At 39.2% G+C, this 23,811-nt stretch overlaps 1 protein-coding gene across 6 annotated transcripts in view; it reads right to left on the bottom strand.

Annotated features, from left to right (window-relative positions):
- tcf4 (transcription factor 4) overlaps positions 1 to 21,583 on the bottom strand; it is a 592,048-nt gene extending 570,465 nt beyond the window's left edge. Inside the window, exons 1-3 of one of the 6 annotated variants that reach the window (XM_080182913.1) lie at positions 21,505 to 21,563; positions 19,353 to 19,444; positions 18,507 to 18,579 (exon numbers count right to left, since the gene is read on the bottom strand). In XM_080182913.1, the coding sequence (XP_080039039.1) occupies positions 18,507 to 18,579; positions 19,353 to 19,424 (145 nt within the window). In that variant the 5' untranslated portion in view covers positions 19,425 to 19,444; positions 21,505 to 21,563. Of the gene's footprint in view, positions 1 to 18,506; positions 18,580 to 18,824; positions 19,065 to 19,352; positions 19,455 to 20,064; positions 20,321 to 21,504 lie in introns of those variants that run through there. The other 5 variants (XM_080182904.1, XM_080182922.1, XM_080183032.1 and 2 more) reach the window with 5 other exon arrangements.
- Positions 21,584 to 23,811: the final 2,228 nt, after the last annotated feature.

Below are 23,811 nucleotides of genomic sequence, written 5' to 3'. Positions count from 1 at the left end.
ACCTTCAGCTGCTTCATCACAGACCTTTCATCACAAGGTCAGAATGGGTCTGCTCGCTGATGATTGCACAATGTTCATCACAATGTGGACACTCACCAACATCTTCAAGTACAATTAAGGATGAGCAATAGAATATGTAGAACTCTGCTTCCAGCTTCTTATCCTACAATGTCCTGCTTACTTAATCACCAGTCTCACTGTTAACCTTTACTGGCTTTGATCTTCATTACATTGATTCTAAAACTCGTTCACTTCTCCATGACCTCCTCTCTGACCTATTCATCATTCTACTCTCCCTCTGCTCCATTATTGGAGTGTTAGTCATCACGTTCTCAAGCTCTCAGATTTTCTTCTGAAACCCCTTCACCTTGGTATGACAAACTATTTTCAAAACCTTTATTCTTTAACAGCACGATCATCCTATTCTACCAAAATTCTCTTTTATATTGTTCAGTAGTGATTCACATTTGCCAAGTCTTTTGGGGCATTTTACAAAATTGAAAACACTCAGTGTACGTTAGCCTTGAAGAAATCAAACTGGATCTCTTCATCAGTGGCACCCTGCAAGTAACTTTAACCAGCTAACACACAAATGGTAGTACTGGACACTCAAAATGAGGTGAAGAGAAACAATAAGTTGAGGATCTAAAATTGGAGGGGTAGCACAATGGTCAGCTCTGCTGCATCACATAGCCAGGGACCCAGTCTCGGGTCACTGTCTGTGTGGAGTTTGCATGTTTCCCTTGTGTTTACATGGGTTTCCTCTCACAATCCAAAGATGCATGGGTCAGGTTGATTGGCCATGCTAAATTGCCCATGAGTGTCGATAGCTAGGGTAAATGTGTAAGGCTATGGGGATGGGGCTTGGGTGGAACTGAGGTTGGTGCAAGCTTTATGGGCCAAATAGCCTTCTTCTGCATTGTAGAATTCTATGAAATAACCTTGTATAATGTCAATTCCCCAAAGTAATCGTGAATTTTAAGGCCTCATAAAATCAGCACCTGAGGACTTACTTAAGCAAAATAATATTTTGCAAAGCACTCCTGAATGTGGAAACAGAAAGTCAACATTCCACATTTTGTTCTTTCCCAAACATTAGATAGTAGATACCTTTTGTTTCTCATTTTCACATTAAATAGCATTTTTGGCATTTGCAGCAGGAATTCCTCTTTTTAAAAAAAGTTTTGCACACTACAATTTGCTTCAAGGATGAAAATAATCTAAAGCAAAAATAAAATGAAGGTCACTGTCAATCCCAGACTGCGGCACAAACCAACTACAACAGTAATACATGCAAGATTAAAATGCAAAAATATATAGTGTTCGATTCAGCCAGAAGCATTTCCAAATTAATCTGTTAGAATCAAAACGAAGTCATAAAAGATATTTTGGCTGCTGTCAGGGGGCCAGAAGTGAATAAAGTAATAAAGATAGCTATACTAATAACACAAAGTAATTGTGCAGGTCATGCAGCTCTCAACTTAAAATACACATTAACATCACATGTAATAGCTAATTGTGTTAGTCATAAATCAGTTAAAAAGGAAAGCAACATTTTTAATTAACTCATGCACTTCATGTATAAACTTGTGAAATCCTGAGGTGTTTAATCCCAGAAAGCAGCAGATGATATTAGAAAAAACATAAAAAGACATTTGCCTCATGAATCAGCCCAAAAATCACAGTGCTGCTTTTCATTAAAATCCTAATGAGTCTATCATACTACGAGGTAATGTTTATGTATCTGACAGGCATTCTGGTAAACACAGAGGACAACATTCTTGCACAACTCTTGAATGACAACAGAAACAACAGACCTAGTCTTCTATGAAATCTCTGGACTCGATTCTGACAGCTAGTAACTAGCAAACACCATCAATTAGTCTGAACAGCCAGGCAAACCAACAGTCAGTCAGTTCAGTTTCCCATTCAGGGACAGAACAAGGAGGGGGGAGGAATGGAAATCACACACACACACAAATCACACCAGCTCTACGACCAATTACGCCTGATAGAAAGGAAGCGAAAAAAAGGTGATTTCGTTATTCAAATTCTAGTAGGTGATGATGCATCAAGGAAATAGGGGAAAATAGCTGTGGGGAAGGCAAGTTATTCTTTTCTCCTCTAAAATTAAAACCTGCGTGAATTAAGATGCTTGATTCTTGCAAGAATATGGCGAGAGTGGGAATTCAATTATCATTCTTAAATTAGTTAGCAATAGACAACCCTTGATGTGCATAGAGTAAGATGCAAATACAGTACAGGAAGATACATGGGTATGATGGACAGAAGAGCAGTGGGATTGGTTTTGGGATTGTTCTAAACAAAGAACAAGCACAGACACTGTAGGTCAAATAGTCTTCTACAGTGTTGCTAACTTCTATGGCTCTAAACATTAAACATTGACGAATGCCCTTTGATGTGGTTAGTCTAGTACTAACCAAGCTTACAGGACAAAACCCTACAGAAAACAAAATCAAAAACTTAAAACATATTGGTAATACGGCCCAAATACAAAAAAAATCAATATTGTGATTGTGTATTCTGTAAACAAACTCAAATAGATTTTTAAGTTAAGAGTACAGAAGTTAACAAGGAAATACAAAATTAATTATTATAATCAACTATGTCAATCCTGTTTCAAAATAAAAGTTGTGTTTGTGGAGGGAGGAATAGATGGATGTAATAGTACAGAGAAGAAACAAAGCAGGATTCTTCAAGCTGAGTTTTCAAAACAAACTATGCCACTTAGGCAGTAGAAGAAAGGTCAAACTTACAACGTTTCCCTTTTAAAATGGATTAATAAAGACCACTCTTGAATTGAACTAAACCTACGACAAAATATGGTCATACGATGCAGCAAATACACCAGGGTAGATACTTTCTAAAGACAAAGTAAAAAGGATAGAAACATGAGGTGAATAGAAAATGTTTTAAAGGGCACTGCAGTTCCGCTGTCAGCTGACAGTTTATATTTCAGTTGGGACCTTTTGTCTGAAATGACATGGTTAGGTGTGGAATCCTTTTTCAGAAAAAAGTAACTTCAAGCTCTACAGCCTGCAATTGCCAGGCCTGATGGAGGGTTGATGTGCACTTCCAGCATTTTCTGTTATGAAGAACGAGATTCCCTCCCTCATGCTGAGTAGGCCTCACTGAGGAACTTGTGTAACAGACAAGTGGAGAGCCATAGTGGAGAACAAAATAAAAAGGCTCAGTCAGGCTGTGCATTTTCACATTCAAACTCAATTTTGCCCAACTTTTCTAAAAAGAATTCAACACAAGAGAGCTCACAATAGATGTAAATTTGTTCAGACCCCACAGCAAGGGGAGCAAACCATTGGCAAAACAAACAGGAGATGCTGTTTAAGGAATACTTTACATGGAAACATACGATTCCTCACAAAAATTAAATTATACCATTAGCAGAAACACATTGAAGCTGTAAAAGCCATTTTCCCAAATGTTGTGAATTTTTCTCTTCAAAATTATACTTAGAAAATGCATCTAATTATAGACCAGCTACGAAAATTATAAGGTCTCCAGTGTGAATATCTGCCACATGAACTTGTCAGCTTAAGGAGCAATTTGAACATAAATACAGTAATTGTTTTTAAAAAGGCACATGCAGCTTCATTGTAACATTTTGAATTTATAACATTAGAGGTTCGGCAACTGATGAATTTGATATCAAGGTAATAAAATTTGAAAGAAACTGTTGGGTTTAAAAAGGTGCTTTCTTCAACTGCAAAGAAAAAGTCACAACAGTATTACCATACAAATAATGACAAATCCCAGTCTTTGTGGAAAACAAAAATACTTTTATTAGAAAATTGGCGGCTGCCAGTTGAACATGATTTTACTGTTTTTCTCACAGTTATGTCACTAGATTTGTGTAGCACACTGGTACCAACAGAAAATTTGCAACTATGCCAAAACACGTTTATATAATGCCAACATCTGAAATTTCTCCTATCAGCAGCAGAACTGGGGTAAGACATAGAGCCATTCCAGTGTTATGCAGCTGAAAATCCTCTCTCCAGACACAATTAACGGCAAAATAAATATTGCCTAGTACTGTTAATATCTTTCCTTCCATAGTTCAAATGAACTTATAAACCAAAAAAGTTTCACTCAGTTGCTGCTGATTGACCAATATGTCAGTGGAAACACTGCTAGTGTACGTGAGGTTACTTTTACGCCCATGTCTGGTTCAGGCCATGGGAAAGTAAATAAATCAAATCACGCCCCCATAATTTTAGATTACAACATGCAGCCATACTTTCTGTAAAACAGCTGCATTGTAGGCAATTCAACACAGCAAGAAATAAAGAAGACCTTTATGCAGAATGATGTCATGCCATCAATGCATTTATTAGTCTCAAATAAGACTGGGGGCAGCAGGCAAAGCCTATCAAAAAAAATACATCTTTCCCTCTGAGAGTCTATAGCAAAATCCAATCAGTTTAACATGACTGCTGGTTCTGGGAGTCTGCAGAATACGAGCAAATTGCTGAAGAATGTAAATGCAAAACAACTGTGTGCCTTAAGTCGCAAAAAGTAAAAACTGACAATCAAAGCTGAAGTGAATATTTTTGTTCTTGACATGATGGGTTTTAGAGTCAGAGGTTACAGCATGGAAACAGGTCCTTCGGCCCAAATTGTCCATATCGTCTTTTTTTTAAAAACCTCTCAACTAGTCCCAGTTGCCCACATTTGGCCCAAATCCCTCTACACCTATCGTATCCATGTAACTATCTAAATGCTTTTTAAAAGATAAAATTGTATCCACCTCTACTACTACCTCTGGCAGCTCGTTCCAGACATTCACCACCTTGCGTGTGAAAATATTGCCCCTCTGGACATTTTGTATCTCTCCCCTTAAACCTATGCCCTCTAGTTTTAGACTCCCCTATCTTTGGGAAAAGATATTGACTGTCTACCTTGTCTCTGCCCCTCATTATTTTATTGACCTCTATAAGGTCACCCCCTCAGCCTCTTACGCTCCAGAGGAAAAAAATTCCAATCTATTCAATCTTTCCTCATAACTCAATCCACCAAGTCCTGGGTAGCATCCTAGTAAATCTTTTGTGCTCTCTTTCTAGTTTAATCATTTCTTTTCTATAATAGGGTGACCAGAATTGCACACAGTATTCCAAGTGTGGCCTTACCAATGTCTTTTACAACTTCAACAAGATGTCCCAACTCCTGTATTCAGTGATCTGACCGATGAAACCAAGCATGCTGAATGCCTTCTTCACCGCTCTGTCCACCTGTGACTCAACTTTCAAGGAGCTATTAACATGTATCCCCAGATCTCTTTCTTCTATAACTCTCCCCAACGCTCTACCATTAACTAAGTAAGTCCTGCCTGGTTCAAGCTACCAAAATGCATCACCTCGCAGATGTCTAAATTAAACTCCATCTGCCATTCGTCAGCCCACTGGCCCAATTGCTCAAGATCCCGTTGCAATTGGCGATAACTTCCTTCACTATCCACTATGCCACCAATCTTGGTGTCATCTGCAAACTTACTAACCATGCCTATTATATTCTCATCCAAATCATTAATATAAATGACAAATAACAGCGGACCCAGCACGGATCCCTGGGGCACACTGCTGGTCATAGGCCTCCAGTTTGAAAAACAACCCTCTGGCTTCTGTCAAGAAGGCAATTTTGTATCCATTTAGACACCTCACCCTGGATCCCATGATATTTAACCTTATGCAACAACCTACCATGTGGTATCTTATCAAAGGCCTTGCTAAAGTCCATGGAAACAACGTCAACAGCACAGCCCTCATCTATCTTCAAAACAAAACTCAATTAAATTTGAGAGGCATGATTTTCCACTCACAAAGCCATGCTGACTATCCCTAATTAGTCCTTGTATCGCTAAATGCCTAGATCCTATCTCTCAAAATACCTTCAAACAATTTACCCACCACAGATGTGAGACTCACTGGCCTACAGTTCCCAGGCTTTTCCCTGCAGCCCTTTTTAAAGAAAGGCACAACATTTGCCACTCCCCAATTCATTCTCCAGTTTTCATAAAATTGGTGGGGAGATGGTCACATTTTGCAAGCCAATGGCACATTCCAGGACACAGAAATCATTGCGTCAGAATAACCAACTTGCATTGATATTTGAAGCATTATAACCCTTGCTTAGCACCACAACAGAGATACATAATCCAAATTACCTTCACTTTGGGAGAAGAAAGCCCAAAAGGAAGTGTAGAATTTATTGGAATGTATACTAAGCACATTTGGCTAAGATGATTCACCATTAGGAAGCTTCTTTGGTTAAAACTAGTCTAGACACTAAGACAAGTTGCAAAACATTGACTGATACAAGTCTGTGGCTGTAACCCATCCAAAAGATCAGAACCAGTTAGGGTTTTTATCCAGATGTACAACTGAACAGCATAGCAATATTTTTTAAAAATAAATTGTCATTTTGAAATATACCGGTATCAGCATCAATATAAAACAGGCTTCCTTTGCAGTAACTTCAAATGGAGATAGTGTTTCCTATTTTGCTGAATCATTAGACAAATTAATAAATTGTCCACTTTGGATAGCATAAATAACCATTTAAATATGGGAAAAGTTATGTAGGAATCTGATTTAACTGTGTTTTCTTTAAATGAAATTGACACCTTTCCAACTGCCAGCTTAATGTTAGAAAACAGGCCCCTACGGGCAGCATGGTGGCACAGTGGTTAGCACTGCTGCCTCACAGCACCAACTGACTTGGGTCACTTGTCTTTTCTGAGTCTGCACGTTCTCCCTGTGTTTGCATGGGTTTCCTCTGGGTGCTCCAGTCCCACAGTCCGAAAGACGTTCTGATTAGGTGTACTGGCCACGCTAAAGTCTCCCTTGACGTACACTAACAAGCACCAGAGTGTGACGACGAGGGGATTTTCACAATAACTTCATTGCAGTGTTAATGTAAGCCTACTTATGACACTAATAAATAAATTAAACTAAGCCAAACATTCAACTTTTTCTTGTCCATGGAAAATTGCAGAACATTTACATTAATAATCTGGATTAAGAAACACAAATTGGTCAAATTTACAGATGATACTGAATTGAGAAGGAAGATGCGTTATTACATCTAACGGGGTAGTGGTGAAAATAAGAAGGAACTAACCAATATCATGTATGCGAGATCCACCACAAGACAGATGGGAAATAGATTGGGAAGAAACAAAGATGCACGAGTGACAAATGGATGTTATTGATTCTTAGAAAAGGCATTACTGATGAGACTGATATTTATTTCCCATCCTAACTGCCCCAATATGGTAACGAGCCACCTACTTTCACTGTTGCAATCAACATGGTGAAGATACTCCTCTCGTAATGTTTAGTAGCACGATCCATGACTTTGACACACAGTGACAATGAAGAAATAACAATATATGCCAAAGGTGGGTGACTTGCTGGGCAATTCATAGATGAAGTTATTCAACATGCCTGCTGTCCTTGTCCTTCTAGACGGTGGTAGTCATAGGTTCTGAGGATGCTAAGCCTTGGTGAGTTGAAGTGCATCCTGTAAGTCATATACACCATAGCAACAGGATATTGGTGGTGGAGGAAGTGGATATTTAGGCTGGTGGATAACATGTCAAATCAGTTAGACTACTTTGTCCTGAGTGATTCACAGTTACCACCTCCATTCACAAATCAGACAGGACATGGGACAATATGATTCACTATAACAACAAGGAATTTAGCTTGCCAGGTATGCAAATTGGAAATTCAGCTATGATTCAGCCATCAGCAGCACAGACACAAAGCTGTCCCTCAAGTCTACAGCATCAAGATGACTGAGTTATAAACTTAGATTTCCATGTATTAAACAGGCAATCTTACAAAGACACATTAAAAAGAGATAGTCAAATCCTAACTGGAATAGAAAAGATAATGGCAGCACTATTTCAAATCAAATCATAACTAGAGGAACACAGAGATATGGTTAAAAACTGCTAAAAGGATAGTTCAGAATTGATGTCAAGATGCACTTCAGCACAAAAGGAGTAAATAGTTCTTGGAATGCATTTCTGATTAGGTAATAACCCTTGAATCATTATACAGGCAGTTGCCATGGTGAGAACATGGGCTCTTAATACAAGGATGAGCCAAATGAGTTGAATGGACTGAATGAATCTGAACTTAACTTTTTATGATTTTTTTTGAAGTAGCACATCTCAAGTTGACCTTCTACATCAGGACATTATGGGCTTAAGTCCTATTCCAAAGTCTTAAGCACAAAAACTGACATTCCACTGCAGTACGAGAGGAGTGTGGGATCCCACCTTTAAGAAAAGATATTAAACTGAAGCATCATTTTTTTCTCTAAAAGACCTCCTGAAGATGACCTGGGAAGTTATCCCATGTCCTGGCCAATATTATTCTCTCAATCAAACTTCACAAAATCAGATTATCTGGTCATCATTGTACTGCTGTTAGTGGAATTTGCTGTATGCAAATTGGCTGCTGCATTTTCGACAATACAACAGTGACTACACACCTAAAGTTCTTCACTGAACATATGAATGGCACTCTGTAAAGCAAGTCCTTCCTGTTCTTAAGTAAAAACAATTGCTGAGACATTATTTTTATTATGTGCATTTTTTATTTTGCTGGGGCAAATATATCACAAATTAATTTTTTTCACAAAACTCATAAGTTTATTAGTCACAAGCAAGGTTTACATTAACACCGCAATGAAGTTACTGTGAAATTCTCAAACCAAAAATGATGATCTTGGGTCTTTGGCAGAGGTGGAGACGGTTCCTATCCCTCTTCTAAAGGCATCAACTTGTGGCTCCTGGTAGGACCAGCAGTGCCCATTATTCATTAAAGACACTGAAGAGTGAGCATAGATTTAACTCAATCACAGGCCATCACAACATAGCTCAAACCCAGTGCTCATCCAGCATCATGTACACACGACTATGTTTCTGGATTATGTCCAGTAGAAGCAGATATGGTAAAGATAGTGCTGAACAACACCAGCAAATCCTCAAGAGACAACATACAGGGAATCACTAAGCCCATTAATTGCCACCTTACTCTGGACTCTCTGAAATACATCTTTGGCCTCATTTAGAAGGCAACCCGCAGGGCAGGGTTCTACAAAGAACAAAGAACAACCCAGCACGGGAAACAGGCCCTTCGGCCCAACAAGCCCGCGCCGCCGCATCACCCTACACCTATTCTACCCTGCGTATCTACAAATAGAACCCCTGACTTAGCCAGATTCAGGGGAGAATAGTGTCAATCTGGTAAAACCAATCAGCCTAAGAGCACACCTTTGGGGTGTGGGAGGAAACCGGAGCGCCCAGAGGAAACCCACGCATCCACAGGGAGAATGCACAAACTCCCACAGACACAGGCCCAAATCCATGTATCTGCACAGCTAGCAGTGCTAGTCACCGAGCTGTTGCGGCGCCCGTCTACCGGTCCAGGATCAAGCACACACACCGACACGAAGAACTAGGCCACTCCCGGAACCTCCAGGAGCAGCCCACGCACAACCCACCGTGTGCATGCCCCTCGTTTGACAACGAGGTGGACCTCCACCTGCGGAGTGAAAAGACAAAAACGTTAATCACAAGCCTGCCTTTCCGGTGTCCGGTTCTGAAGAGTTTCTGGGAAAATATCAGAGACGCTGTCACCAGTAGCAATAACACTAAACGCAAGACTGTTACTGCCATGCCTGTGGTCTATGCCCTGAAACAGCAGGGATGAACCCTCTGTGGATTTGATGGTTGAAAATTATTAAGAAAATTTCTAATTTCTAGGAGCATTCATTTTTCTTGCAGGTAGTGGAAAAATCTTTAACATAGTTCACATGGGGCTGGGAGCGAGCTGTGAGGGAAGGGAAACAACCTAAACATTTCTAAAGTTTAAAAAAAAAATCAATGAACAATTAACAGAAACTGAAAGCAAAGCATTCTCACTATCTCAAAACCACTTTCTGGGTATTCATTCACAATAGGTCAATATCTGATAACCACAGATTCCATCAAGTTAAGATTATCACACAAATTTAGAAGTCAGATACAACGAAGGATTTCCATGGAAATATTATCTTGTCGCTGTATCATACAAAGAAGAATTGTACTCATATAGACTCCTTTGTGTTCTTCGGATGCCTCGAAGCACTGCACAGCCAATGACATCCTTTTGAAGTGTGGTTCCCAATGTACTGCAGGCTCAGTAAGCAGAGATACAGCTTAGTGGTGCTCTCAGAGAAATGTATTGGTCTAGGACACCATGGAAAATTCTTTGAATATTGCTGCGGGATTTATGATGTCCAAATGAGTAGGCATCCAAAAGACAGACCTTTTCAGTACTGGACTGAAGTGTCAGCCTAGATTATATACACAAATGCTCCAGAGTAGGTCTTGAAACCACAACTTCGCAATCCTGAGGTGTGAGCCCTGCCACTGAGCCACAGCCAACACATGAAACAAACAAAAAGCAGCGTTTCTTCTAGTTATCAACATAAAACTAAAGAATTATTTCATTTAATAGGGAAACATACATTGACAAAGCACAACCTTCAGAGGTGTTTTTGGTTTGATTGGTGGGGGGGATGGGGGGGGAACATCTAATTCCATTTCAAACACTCAAAACCCATAACAATAATCCTATAATATGGTTTGTTGAACCTGTGGTTCCGAGATCCCATTGTTTCCTAGCCCTGGCAGAGAGGCTCTAGAAGACCAGGCAACACAATCCTTTTTCTGCTTTAGTTACATTGGCAGCACAAGCTAATATCCATATTCTGTCAACATTTATGTGAGAAGTGCTAACTAAACCAATAAAAATGTTTAAATGGAAATAATCTAAAGGTGCGTCTTGAAGATTTCAAATGACTATATATTTTGCAACTTGTTCTACTGTCCTTTCAGTGTCTAGGGAACAAATGTTTCTATGGGCTAAAGGGGTCAAGGGATATGGGGGAATGGGGGGGCAGATGGCGAGATCAGGACATTGAATTTGATCATCAGCCATAATCAAAAATGAATGGCACAGCAGATTCAACTGGCTGAATGGCCTACACCTGCTTCTAGTTTCTATGTCTCTAAATGGTCTTTCTTGTTTAAGTGGATGGCCAAATTTCATCTCTCATCATTCCCAGGGTACACCAGGTTCTTGTTTTGGTTAATTCCCATCAGTCTCTTCTATATTTCATAGATCAAGGTCAGTTTATTTTTCTCACTTCTTTTCTGTAGTGAATCCCGTTCCAAATCTGATCAAGGATGTAATACTCTTTCCCAAACTGTTCAACAATTCTTTAGCTTGCTTCAATCTTATTCAAATCTCTTGCCATATCAGGATCCCATGCACAACTTGGATGAAACGTTTGGTAAGCTATAATTGATATTTTTGATGCAAAGGTTCCTCCTCAGAGATCGACGAACCCTGTTTGTTTTGAATGTATTCTGCTGAACGTGGAATCCTCATTGAAGGTTGTTTTTTAAGGTGAACTCCCAGCTATCAGCGTGCATCTACCTGCTGGAGAATTTGATCATACAACTTAGCTATCTAATGGTAGACACTTTTAGTTGGTAATGCACATGACATAACATGCTTTGGCATTCAACACCATTTCCCATTGGTCCCGTCATTTTTGCAATTCCAGTAGATCATTTGCAGTGAATGAATTCGATTTTCAGTTTTTTTTGTGCAAAAACCACGTAGCCACAATTTGCACCTTATTACTTTTGTTCAGGTTGGTTACATTTGTACAGATTTGGAAAGGGCTGTTCTTAGAAGTTGCCATTCACAGAATACAGTACACTGGTAAAACCCAATTTTCAGACCTGCTCAAGGCTTTGTTTATTTATTGTTTAGACAAAACAGCATCATCAAACATATCAGCACCCATTCATTTACTGAAGTCACAATTTGAAAGCCCACAATTCCATACTTAGCAATGACCAAAACAAAGTCTATAAAAGTAGCACGTCAACGTAGCATGAATAACTCTTATCACAAGACCCTCAGCACAAAGTCACACAATCAATTGTCTGTACAACTTCACAAAGGAAGATAAAAACAAAATCAGTCAAGATTCCACTTCTGGTGCCTGTGCACTGATACTGGAGAGGGCACATGAAAACTTCAAGTGTCGACAGGTTGGGCTGTCAACTGGAAGTTGGCCAGCACCAGTAGAACTGATTCTTAGCACGAATCTCTACCTTTTGGAGAGGAGAAAGATGATTGGGGAAGAAAGGACACATAATGAACAACTTAAGGAATATTGCTTTTAGAATAAATAAATACATTGCATCTTTCATTTTTTAAAAACAGAAGGTCCTTAAAAATAACATTTCTTACCAACTCAGCGCCTTTCCTTTATGAATAATTCAAGTGGAAATGTGCAATAATTGTCCACTAGCAGTGATAAAATGTCTATCAAAAAAAAATCTACATCACCTAACTCAATAAAAATATTGCTGCTCCTGTTCACCTAGAAACATTTTCCCTTGGCTATGTTTTTTTAAGAGATCATTTAATGGTTCAATTGTAAACTGTATTACATATTCCAATTCCTTTTCTGTCTGCACCCGCCCCTCAAAAAAAACCACATAACTGAAAGAAGGAAAAAATAAAATTGGCATAAGCATGTTGGTAGAACATATTTTTATCAGTTTCGTTATTTCTATCGAAATTTTAGTTCATTGCAATTGGATCAGAATTTTCCTGAAGACAAGTCAATTTGTTACCTTCAAGCAAGTAAATAACAGAATCTTTCCCGCTGTTTAAAAAACGTGGCTTTTGGCTGTGACAAACATGATGTTGGGTTGAGATGGGGTGGGGCAGGGCATATAATTTACCTCAGAACCCCATGCCTTATGATTCTATTAAAGTCCTCAAACCACAGGAGAGAGCGTGAAGAACAGCCTCTTGAGGGAGGAATCAGACGCCTCTGGAACAGATGCGTACTGGTTCAAACTGTAACTTTAAAATGGAGCAGAAGTAAAAGGGGGAATTTATGAAACATTAGAAAGAGAAAAGACGCAGATCCACCAAAACATAGAGCTGCTTCAGTTTAAATGTTACCATATACAGTTCTTTAAAAGCTGAAAACATCAAAGGAAACATCAAAGGATTTTACCTTAAAAGCAAGTCAAGTCCAATTCAAATGGTTTACACATCCTAACTGGAAGATAAAAGTTGCCAGCACATGTGCAAAATAACCAGTGTTAAAATAAGGGAAAAATTTTTAAAAGGACACCAAGCTCACAACTAACCGATGGGAAACAGGCTTTAAAAAGCAAATGAGCAAACATTACAAAGCAAGTTGCACTGATCTTTCGGCACAATTGTGAAAGATGCCAAAATCAACTGTGAAAATATCACATGAAAGACACAGGAAATATGCAAATGTCACACAAACCATCAACTGCACCAAACCCACTGCCCTTCAACTAGGGCAACTGCGGTAGTTCAACAAGTTTTGCTTCTCTGTAGCTTCCAAGTTTTTATTTAATTACACAGAAGTGGCATCTATTGAATAATTTATCTGACCAGCAGTTAAGAATACTCTACAATAACTATATTAATAGCACCACCCTTCCTCAGTGCAAAGTTCTGTTGCAAATAGAGAGCAGCAAATAAGTAGGTGCTGCGTAAGCTTGTGTTTTGTTTTAGTGGAACAATAGAATGGGAAGGGGGAAGTTAACAGCCAAATCGCTATTCCCATCAAATGCTTACGGTCATGGAAAAAGACAAACATAATTTCTCAGCTGCCGTTCAACACCATCAGCTTATTCGTTCTTTTAAACAGGGGAGAGGGTAAGTACTCCACCTCCCTACATTGTGAACTTAGGAAAAGGCAGGCTAATTTTGCCTACTCCTTACTATGCTCCTCAGTGTTAAACCTGAATGTCATTAAGTGTTTTTCAGTCTGAAGCATGACAAACAACTCCAATACCCCATCCAAAAATTCATACTACCAACAAGGAAATTATCAGCTATTCATCACACCAGTTTGTCTTTGCTTAACCAAGCCATGTATTTCTTAAAATAATTCAGTCAGGAAATAATCCAATGCAGAAAAAGAATACACGTTACAATGTCAAAATCAACAAATTCAGGCCATTAATTCTTCAAGATAGCTATCAGTTCTAACTGCAATTAATCTGGATTGTCACTTTTAATAAGAATTCTTTATTTCTATTAACAGAAATGCTAGCCTTGAAACATAATTAAACAACATTCATTTCAACCCAAGATTTCTAAAAGGCAAATGCAGTCTTCATCTGCTCCCTATCCCCTATTACCCCACACTCAACATGCCAGAATTGTCAAGATAGACCATGCTAAGTGTGCTAATTCTGATGTGTCAACATAAAACATTACAACAAAGCCTTCTTACTTGGACAAAGGAGGTTACGATTCCAAGAGAGGGGAGGGAGAAAAAAAAGCAGACATGATTAATGGTGATCCTCATATTAAGGGTTAGCCAAAAAGCTGTCAGGCAACCTTTTTCATCAGCCAAAAGATAGAATGGCACAACTGAAGGCAAGTTCCAGGGTCAAGCAAATCAGTGCGGGTAGATTTTTCCTCTATACACACAAATACCTTCAAAACTGTAGTAGACTTTTGATTTTGACTTCCCACAAGATGCTGAATAAAATGGGATGTCTGTGCTCATTTCATCACAACACTTTTGGTTTAAATTCCTGAGCACTTACACAATAAGTCTCCTATGATATTCCAATTATTAAGGGTCACAAAATAGTAAACAAATCTCCGTAACTGCATTAAAAACAACAGTCTGAAAATCACGGCAAATTATACAAAACATCTTTGGGAGGTATAGTACTCTTTAATACAACAAAACTGGAAAGGTAAACCAGCCAGGGCACATTCTGCTGTATGGTTCTTTTGAAAAAAAAAACTTTGAGCTACCCATGCTCAGTTTTACACTATTGCTCATACAACTGATACTTGGGGCCTGCCAAATCTGCCAGCCTTACTTTTACATTTACAGTGTAACAAACAAGCAGGGAAGGAACAAGTGAGCCATCTTGCACCTCGTAATTACTCAATTTCATCCTGACAGTACAGGCAGTCAGGCATCAAGATTTTAAAAAGTTAAAAAGCAAATTAATTTACTGAAGATTTCCCACAAAACACAATTCATTCAGATCAGAAACATTCTGCATAAACTTGCAGTTTTAAAATCACCACTGCAGATTCCACAACTATTTGAAAAACAGGCAAACAAAACCCTCATTTCTTTAAAATGCTATTCAATGCTGTAGTTTTTCATTAGTTATTTCCTAATTTCATATATCTGTACGGCATAAGGATGATGTGACAAGTGGTTAAGAACATTGTAATGGGGTACTTCACTTACAAAATATTATGACACTTCCTGAAAATGGATAAATTCAGCTGACAAACAGACAGCAGTTCAGAAAGAAGAAGAAAAACTAATATTCTGAAATGAAACAAATTCTATGCTTCCCCTTGAGGGAGAATATATATCTTGGGCAAAATCAGAAACTGAAAATCTATTGAAAGAATACACTAAAATATACTCAAGTATAAAAGTAGAATGAAGTTTAACAAACTCCATTATATTTATTCCTAATTAATATTACATTCAGTTCTATTTCAAAATCATCCTTACACACATTTAACTACAATACATTTTCAATTTTTTTTTACACACAGTAAGAATCAAAGTTCCAGCTCTTAATTTATATTTCACTCGCACCTTTCAACAAGAATTTAAATTCCACCTTGGACTGGGGTCACTGAAGCCCTGCTACTAATCCAAATATATTAATGTACACTGTCCTATAAACACACACAGCAATAACAAATATGTTTGTTCCTGTTTATTTCAAACAAGCAGACAGAAATAAAAACAACAAACACTGCTACAAATCATTCACTTAAAAGGAATCATCGGCATTCCCGTTCCAACCCAGAAAGAACAAGTGTAAGAGAATGGCTGCCAAGGCAAAGACTGAAAATTTAAAATAGTTTAGAGCGACAGATCAATTACTCAGGAATCACATTGATGGAAAAATATCATCAGAATGCAAGTCCATGTATCATTATGGTTTAGCATTCAAAAAAAGATTTTTTAAATAAGAAAACAGAAAATTTACCACACCAAGAATTTCATTACTTTTGAAACACAGCTGTGGCCAACATGATAAATAGTCCATTGGCTTAAAAAAAGAGTAAATTTACATGGTATGAACTCAAGAGATTAAAACATCACTAAGCAATGGTCATCCAGAAAATGCAACTACTAGTTTTAAAAACAATCTCCAGGACAGAAAAATGCCTCAGTCACAGATTACACAATAGATATTTTTACATGCAAATTAGTTTTGATGTAGAAGAATAAATTTTATGTTTCATTTCACCTGTCTGAGAAAACCATATATCCATGAAGGAATATACACCTGTCCTAGCCAGACGAAACTGACTGCATCATCCTCTCCCCACAGCTTGGATATTTTTAAAACACCAAAATTGGTGCAGTTGAAGAAAATTCAAGTCACAACTTAACCATTTACATGTGCTAAGAATTGGAAGTGGACGGTGGGGAGTAGGGGCTGCAGGGGAAAAAATAACATCGTTTGAAAGATACAAAAAACTGTCACCTTATCAATTATCCCCACAGAGAAAAAATTTTGGAATTTAAAATAGGTCCTAATAGTTGACAAGCCAAACAAATAATTGGAGTCCATGATACTTTTTACGAATTGCTTATTTTTGATTTAACGCATTAATATTTCACTAAACTACACCAAAACCCACTGATTACAAAATTCAATGCATCAGTCACAACATCTATACAATTTTAAAGCAAATTTACCCAGAATCAAAATGAACTTGCTAATTTTGGAAAAAAACAGCTATTCATCTGCTTTGCATGCAGAGCGTGAAAAGGAAATTTAACTATTTGCAAAGGTGCCACACTAAAAATCACAACTTTTTCCTACCAGAAAATTGTTTCAAGTGAATTAATTACAGACATTTCAGAGGAGGTTCATTACAATTTTACATGTTCTTAAAAAATGCGATACAGTGTATCAAGAGGAAAATGCTACTGCTTTTGCCCAAACTTTGCATGTACATGCCAGCTAATTGCAGCTATTTTGAAACATATTTTTAAAACTATTAGAAATTATGCCCTTATTTAAAAACACAATTCCTACAGTGCAAATTAAGGGGAAAGGGCAAATAAATCTTTGCATTTCCTGTTGCCATCTGGGGAAAAAACAATCACTAAATTACCTAAAATTAATTTTAGTTAATGCACCTCAATTGCCTGCATGATTATTTCTTCAAGGCAGTTTTAAATTTCCTGATGTTTTCAGCATGCGAATCACTTTTCCTTTTTTATATGTTAAAAGGTATTTTAATGTATTAAGCCACAACAGCTCACCGCATCTCACTCTTTCTTCCTCTCCCACTTCAAAACTTTAAATTTAGCTTTGTTAACAAAGCATTTTGATTGAAAACAATTCTGATGGGAAACAAATGCTACAAAAGGAACACAATGCCATGAACTATATAAATTTTTATCACCCAAGAAATAAACACATCCAGTATGAATGCATATATTAAAACAAGTTGTAGTTAAAAAAGTAGTATACTGTATATTAAAAATGTATACTGTTAGTGGGGAAAGTCTACTTGTATAAAATTAACAGACTGGTCGATAGTAATCCCCTTCATTCAAAATAAACTGAAGGAATTGTTCAGAATTTAAAAGCATACTCATGCACCTCTCTGCTTAACCTTTGCAGCTGCAATACATTTCTCATAGCAGGTGTTCTTTGCACTGAAACAGGACTTGATTTTTCAAAAAGGGTTCCTTTTCAAAAATTCAGTTACCATCTACAAAAAACCTCGATCCTGCAGAGTTTTTAAAAGTGCCAAGTAGTTTTGAGCCAGTCGTGTAGCCTTGTAGCAAATGACTTCAATCAATCGACTTGCAACATCAAGTTACTTCAAAGCATTCACACACACACACACACACACACACACACAAGTACCTGTTATAAGACAGGTAAGTCTTCCCATCCAACCCCAACTCACTTCATAAATGTTGCAACTGAATCAGGCAACTCATGCGTCCAATGCTAATGTAAAGGCTGCAGTAAGTCAAAGAAAATAAAAGTTTTTTGGGTAAATAACTCATTATCCCAGCTTTATGTTTCAATATATAAATAATTATCGCCACTGGAGGATCTGTCAAATCAGTAAAGCTCAACTCGAGTTAATATTGGTAACGACGTTTCGTTTACATGTAAGATATTCCGTTTATAAAACGAGCTACTTCAACTGTTAAGTTTAGACGAGTGGTCCTAGTAAACTAAGCCAAACGTGCTTGGCTCGAATTGATATGGATTCCTAGGAAAGAAGGTTGAAAACCCCGAATAAGCGACACAGATCTGCTTTATACATATATAAATACCAAAGTAGTGATTTACATACTTGAGCCCCCGAAATGGCCACTTCCCAGAGAGGTTGGTCCATTCTTCCCACTACTCACAGGCGGTGAAAACATCTACAAGAAATAAAATGATGATAAAAATTGTAAAAAAAAGTCACTGCTCAAACAAAAAAGGCTTCAGATTCTCATCTCAGACTTTTTTTTAAGAAAAAGGCAGCATCTCCCTTCTTACGCAACACAGTAGTGGCAACTCGCTTCCACTACTAGCAGTACAAGGTTGTTTCCCTTTACCAAAAAAAATAAAATTAAACAAAAGTCGACAGAAGAAGTTTCGCGGCACTTCTTCGCACAGATCTTACCATAAACACGCCTGCGCCCCTCTTTTTTTGGATTTGATTACCGATTAACTCTTGGAGCCACTTATCTGCGAGCACAAACGTGAAGGAGCAAGAAAAGCAGCAAAAAAAAGAAAAGGGTTGAAATCGCCACCGGCTATATTTCCGCCTGGCACTACTCTCCTGACCAAACTTCCGAAACCCATTTCTCAAAGAGGATATTCCTCCAGCAACCTCAGAAGTGTCCTATTTAAACGCGATCTTTCCAAAACAATTGTTAGCACATCCAGGGATTAGAACTGAGTGGGACTGTTATGTGACTTGTTTATTTTTTTGGAGGGGGGGGAGGTGGTGGGTGGTGGAAGTTTTTGTTTCCCTTATTTGTGGATAGATTGCTAAAATACACAGAGCATTTATGAAAGGCCAAGAGGAAAGTCTTTTAAAACTGGCAACCCTTTCTCGGCTACCCCTGACTGTACTTGAGATTTTTTTTCCTTTTTTTGCCGTGCACACTCGCCTTCTACACCACCTGCCATGAATGGGTTCTCTTACCGCACTGAAATCCAGTAAATCGCTCAGCTCTTTGTCCGTCCCTAAGGCAGCCATTCGCTGTTGGTGATGCATTTTGACAAAATTACACAAGCCTAGAAACATGGAAAATCAGAAACGAATTCCCAAGTTTAATTGTTTTATTTCTTTTCGCACTGTCGCCTTTCAAACAATTCACCACTCCCGAGTTGCAAAAAAAAACACACGGATGCACAAAACGAACAACACGAAATCACTGTACTAGCGGCATCATTATGCAACAGGAGGTACTTAAAATGAATGAATCCGACATCGATTCCCCCTCAAAACTCCTAGGCTCCACCATCTCTCTCTCTCTCTCCCTCCACTGCTTAAAAGCAATTTGCTTCAAAACAAAACACTCGTCAAAATGACCACACGCAATCTTTCTGAAATAAGAAAACATCAGCACTCCATGTGCAAAACAAAAAAAATCTCTATACAACCAACACCCCCCCCCCCCCAAACAAAAAAAGGCCTGGATTTTAAAAATCCCTAGTGGATAATTTGGATCTTCATTCAACCAGGTACAATCTCCAACTTTCAACGCAAACGAAACTTCACAGATTAAATCTTGCTGCTGACAAAAAAAAATCATCATTCAGACATGGGCTACTTCTCAACTGGCATCAGAAACTTTTAGTGAAACAAGGCAATGGGGTGGGGGCATCTTTTTTTGCTGTAAAAATTAAATTACCTTGATCTCTCTTTTGATTATCCAAATAAATGTAAAGTGTGTAAAATCCCAAACTTTTGAGAGGGGATTTTAAAAAAAAAGGAAGATTGCTCTTTCTGGCCAGCGTTTTGCTTGATTTTTTTTAAAGGGGGGGAAGCAGTGAGCAAAAGGTTGTTGAAAGTTTCTGGAGAGAGAGTGTCTACAGTTTTCCTCAGAAATGAAATCGAGGAGACATTGCTGTTCCCACTCTCAACATCGTGACATTTTTTGGGGGGTAAAAATATATAAAGAGCCACAATGTAGCCCAATCTAGATCCGGGACACTGCTGACCTTTTGTAACCCGCCGTTACGCGGCGCTGTCTGTCTCCCAAACTGCCTGAGGGTCCTCACAACTTTCTCATATTAACCCCCCACCCCTCCACCTCCTCCCTTCCCTCCCCTCCCCTCCAAACCCTCTTCCCAGCTCCTGCTCATCGGGACACTGCTTCTTCCGCCACATAACTTTTGTTTCTCCCACCTATTTGTACGTTGCCCCCCCCCCCTGCCCTACCCTACCCTACCCTCCTTGGTTCTCCTGCTGCCACACAACATGAACACTGGAAGCTTCAAGTCCTCTCGTTAACCAGGCAACTTTGCAACTGTGTAATTCGCAATTCCCAGTCGAGTCAATATGGAATTTACCGGTGTCACTCAGTGAGGAAAATTATATATATGTGCGTTTTTGTAAAAAAAACAGGGTTCGGATGGATGTGCGTGTAAAAGAGCGAGGGAGGGGGAATACTGACAACTTTCTGTGGCTTGCATAGACGAAGAGGGGAATGAAAAAAGTCGAGGCGAGCTGCCAACAACCTGCGCGCAAAGACGAGAGATTTACGAGCATGAGGGACCACAACCTGATGGAGAGTCAAAAAGGAGATGGATTCAGCATGCAAAACAAAAAGAAACCAGTCCAAGTTTTTCTTTTAAACTTCCTATTAAATTCATATTGTTTCCACCCCTTCAGATCCATGCAGTGCTTTTTTTTGTCCAATTCCCCAATCGGCACAGACACAAAGTTACATTGCGATCAGAACGCGGGGACACTAGATAAAAGCTACAATACAACAATGCAAAGGAATACAATGTTTCCACTCTCGGCTCAAGGAGCTACAAAGTTACTGATCAGACAAACGAAAGCGAAACATTGTTTCCCCCGGGGCACGAGGAGGAGGTACCCCGTCCCCCGAGCGAAACACAAGTCTCATTTCCTCCCCATTGCACTGCAACCGCCAGTAAACATTGCATGGATCACTCATTCGTTTCCTTTTAAAGAGAAATAAAGATTTTAAGCTATCTACACACACTTCCCCCTCCCCCTTTTTTTGGTAGCTCTGCTGTTTCTCTATATTCCCACCCTTTCCCTACTTTTTATTCACTTTCTTCCATTCAAAAAAATTTGCATTTTTTTCTCTCTCTCTTACCCGGTTAGACTCTCGTCTCATTTTATTTTCCCCTGATTAAAGTGGGTTTCTCAGGCGCAGGTCGACGTGCTCCCCAGTCCCCGCCCCTCGCAGGCATCCATTGGTTCAGGTGCATTGTGACGACATGTTCCAAAAGGGGGCGGTCTTCCCCTTCCAGCTACTTGATTGGAGGATGCCGTTGTGTCAATTACAGATTTGGCGCCTCCGTGGCACGTGTACTCATTCAGGTGTTTGGACAGCACCAAAAAAACCCAGAGAGAAAATATTCCTCAAGTGGCTTGGGAAACTGTGATTCCAACTGGGGGGGGGGGGCGAATGATTGAGCAAACCAGCTACCTCCCTCATTATGGCGCAAGTTTCTAATTTGTGCTGTTTTCACTCAAAATTCAGAAGTCATAGAGGTTTATAGCATGGAAACAGGTCCTTCGGCCCAAATTGTCCATGCTGCCCCTTTTTTTAACCACTAAACTAGGCCCAATCACCCATGTTTGGCCCATACCCCTCTATACGCATCTTACCCATGTAATTGTCTAAATGCTTTTTAAAAGACAAAATTGTAACTGCCTCTACTACTATCTCTGGTAGCTTGTTCCAGACACCACCCTCTGTGTGGAAAAAAATACTTCTCTCAACCCTTTTGTATCTCTCCCCTCTCATCTTAACCTATGCCCTCTAGCTTTAGACTCCCCTACATTTGGGAAAAGATATTGACTATCTAACCGATCTATGCCCCTCATTATTTGATAGACCCCTATAAGATCACCCTTAAGCGTCCTACACTCCAGAGAAAAAAAGTCCCAGTCTATCCAACCCCTCCTTATAACCAAACCAGCATCCTAATAAATCTTTTCTGTACCCTTTCTAGTTTAAGAATATCCTTTCTATAATAGGATGACCAGAACTGTACACAGTATTCCAAGTGTGGCCTTACCAATGTCTTGTACAACTTCAACAGGGAATCCCAACTCTTGTATTCAATGTTCTGCCCAATGAAACCAAGTATGCCAAATGCATTCTTCACCACTCTGTCCACCTGTGACTCCACTTTCAAGGAGCTATGAATCTAGATCTCCTTGTTCAATAACTCTCCCCAACACCCTGCCACTTACTGAGTAAGTTCTACCCTGGTTTGATCAACCAAAATGCATCGCCTCGCATTTATTTAAATTAAACTCCATCTGCCATTTGTCAGCCCATTGGCTCAATTGCAGTCCTAGATAACCTTCTTCACTGTTCACTATTCCACCAATCTTGGTGTCATTTGCAAACTTACTAACCATGCCTCCTGAATTTTCATCCAAATCATTAATATGAATGACAAATAACAGCACCACTGGTCACAGGCCTTCAGTTTAAAAAACAGCTCTCTACAACCACCCTCTGTCTTCTGTCATCAAGTCAATTTTGTATCCATTTGGCTACCTCACCCTGGATCCTGTGAGATTTAACCTGATGCAACAACCTACCATGCGGTACCATGTCAAAGTCTTGCTAAAGTCCATGTAGACAACGTCAACTGCACTGCCCTGATGTACCTTCTTAATTACCACTTCAAAAAACTCAATCAAATTTGTGAGACATGAGTTTCCACTCACAAAGCCTCTGGCTGTCCCAAATCAATCCTCACAGCTCTAAATGCCTAAATGTGAAGACAAAAGATCAAAACAACTCTGAATCATAGCATTTGGCCCATATCTCTGAAAGTTGTGATGTGTCAAGTGACCATCCAGATACCTTTTAAAGAATATGAGGCAACCCGCTTCCACCACCCTCCCAGGCAGTGCATTCTAGACCGTTATCACCCCCGGATAAGAAAGTTTTTCCTCACATTCCCCCCCAAACCTCCTGCCCCTCACCTAGAACATATGCCCCCTCATGACTGACCCTTCAACTGAGGAGAGTAGCTGCTCCTTATCCACTCTGTCCATATCCCTCATAATCTTGTACATCTCGATCAGGTCACCTCTCTCTGCTTCAACAAAAACAACCCAAGCCTTCCCAACCTCTCTTCATATCTTAAATGTTCCATCCCAGGCAGCATCCTGGTGAATCTCCTCTGCACCCCCTCGTTCCAATAATGTGGTGACCAGAACTGTACACAGTACTCCAGCTGTGGCTTCATCAAAGTTCTATCCAACTCCAACATGACTGTCCTGCTTTTTTAATCAATGCCTTGATTGCTAAAGACAAGTGTCCCATATGACTTTTTCATATCCTACTAACATGCTGTCCCGCTTTCAGAGATCTGTGGACAAACACACCAAGGCCCTTTGTTTCACAGGGCTTCCTAGCATCCTACCATTCATT

Source organism: Carcharhinus amblyrhynchos, chromosome 1 (genome assembly GCF_965287045.1).
Source record: "Carcharhinus amblyrhynchos chromosome 1, sCarAmb.v2.hapA, whole genome shotgun sequence".
Taxonomy (NCBI): Eukaryota; Metazoa; Chordata; class Chondrichthyes; order Carcharhiniformes; family Carcharhinidae; genus Carcharhinus; species Carcharhinus amblyrhynchos.
This window is presented reverse-complemented; position numbering and strand designations above follow the sequence as displayed.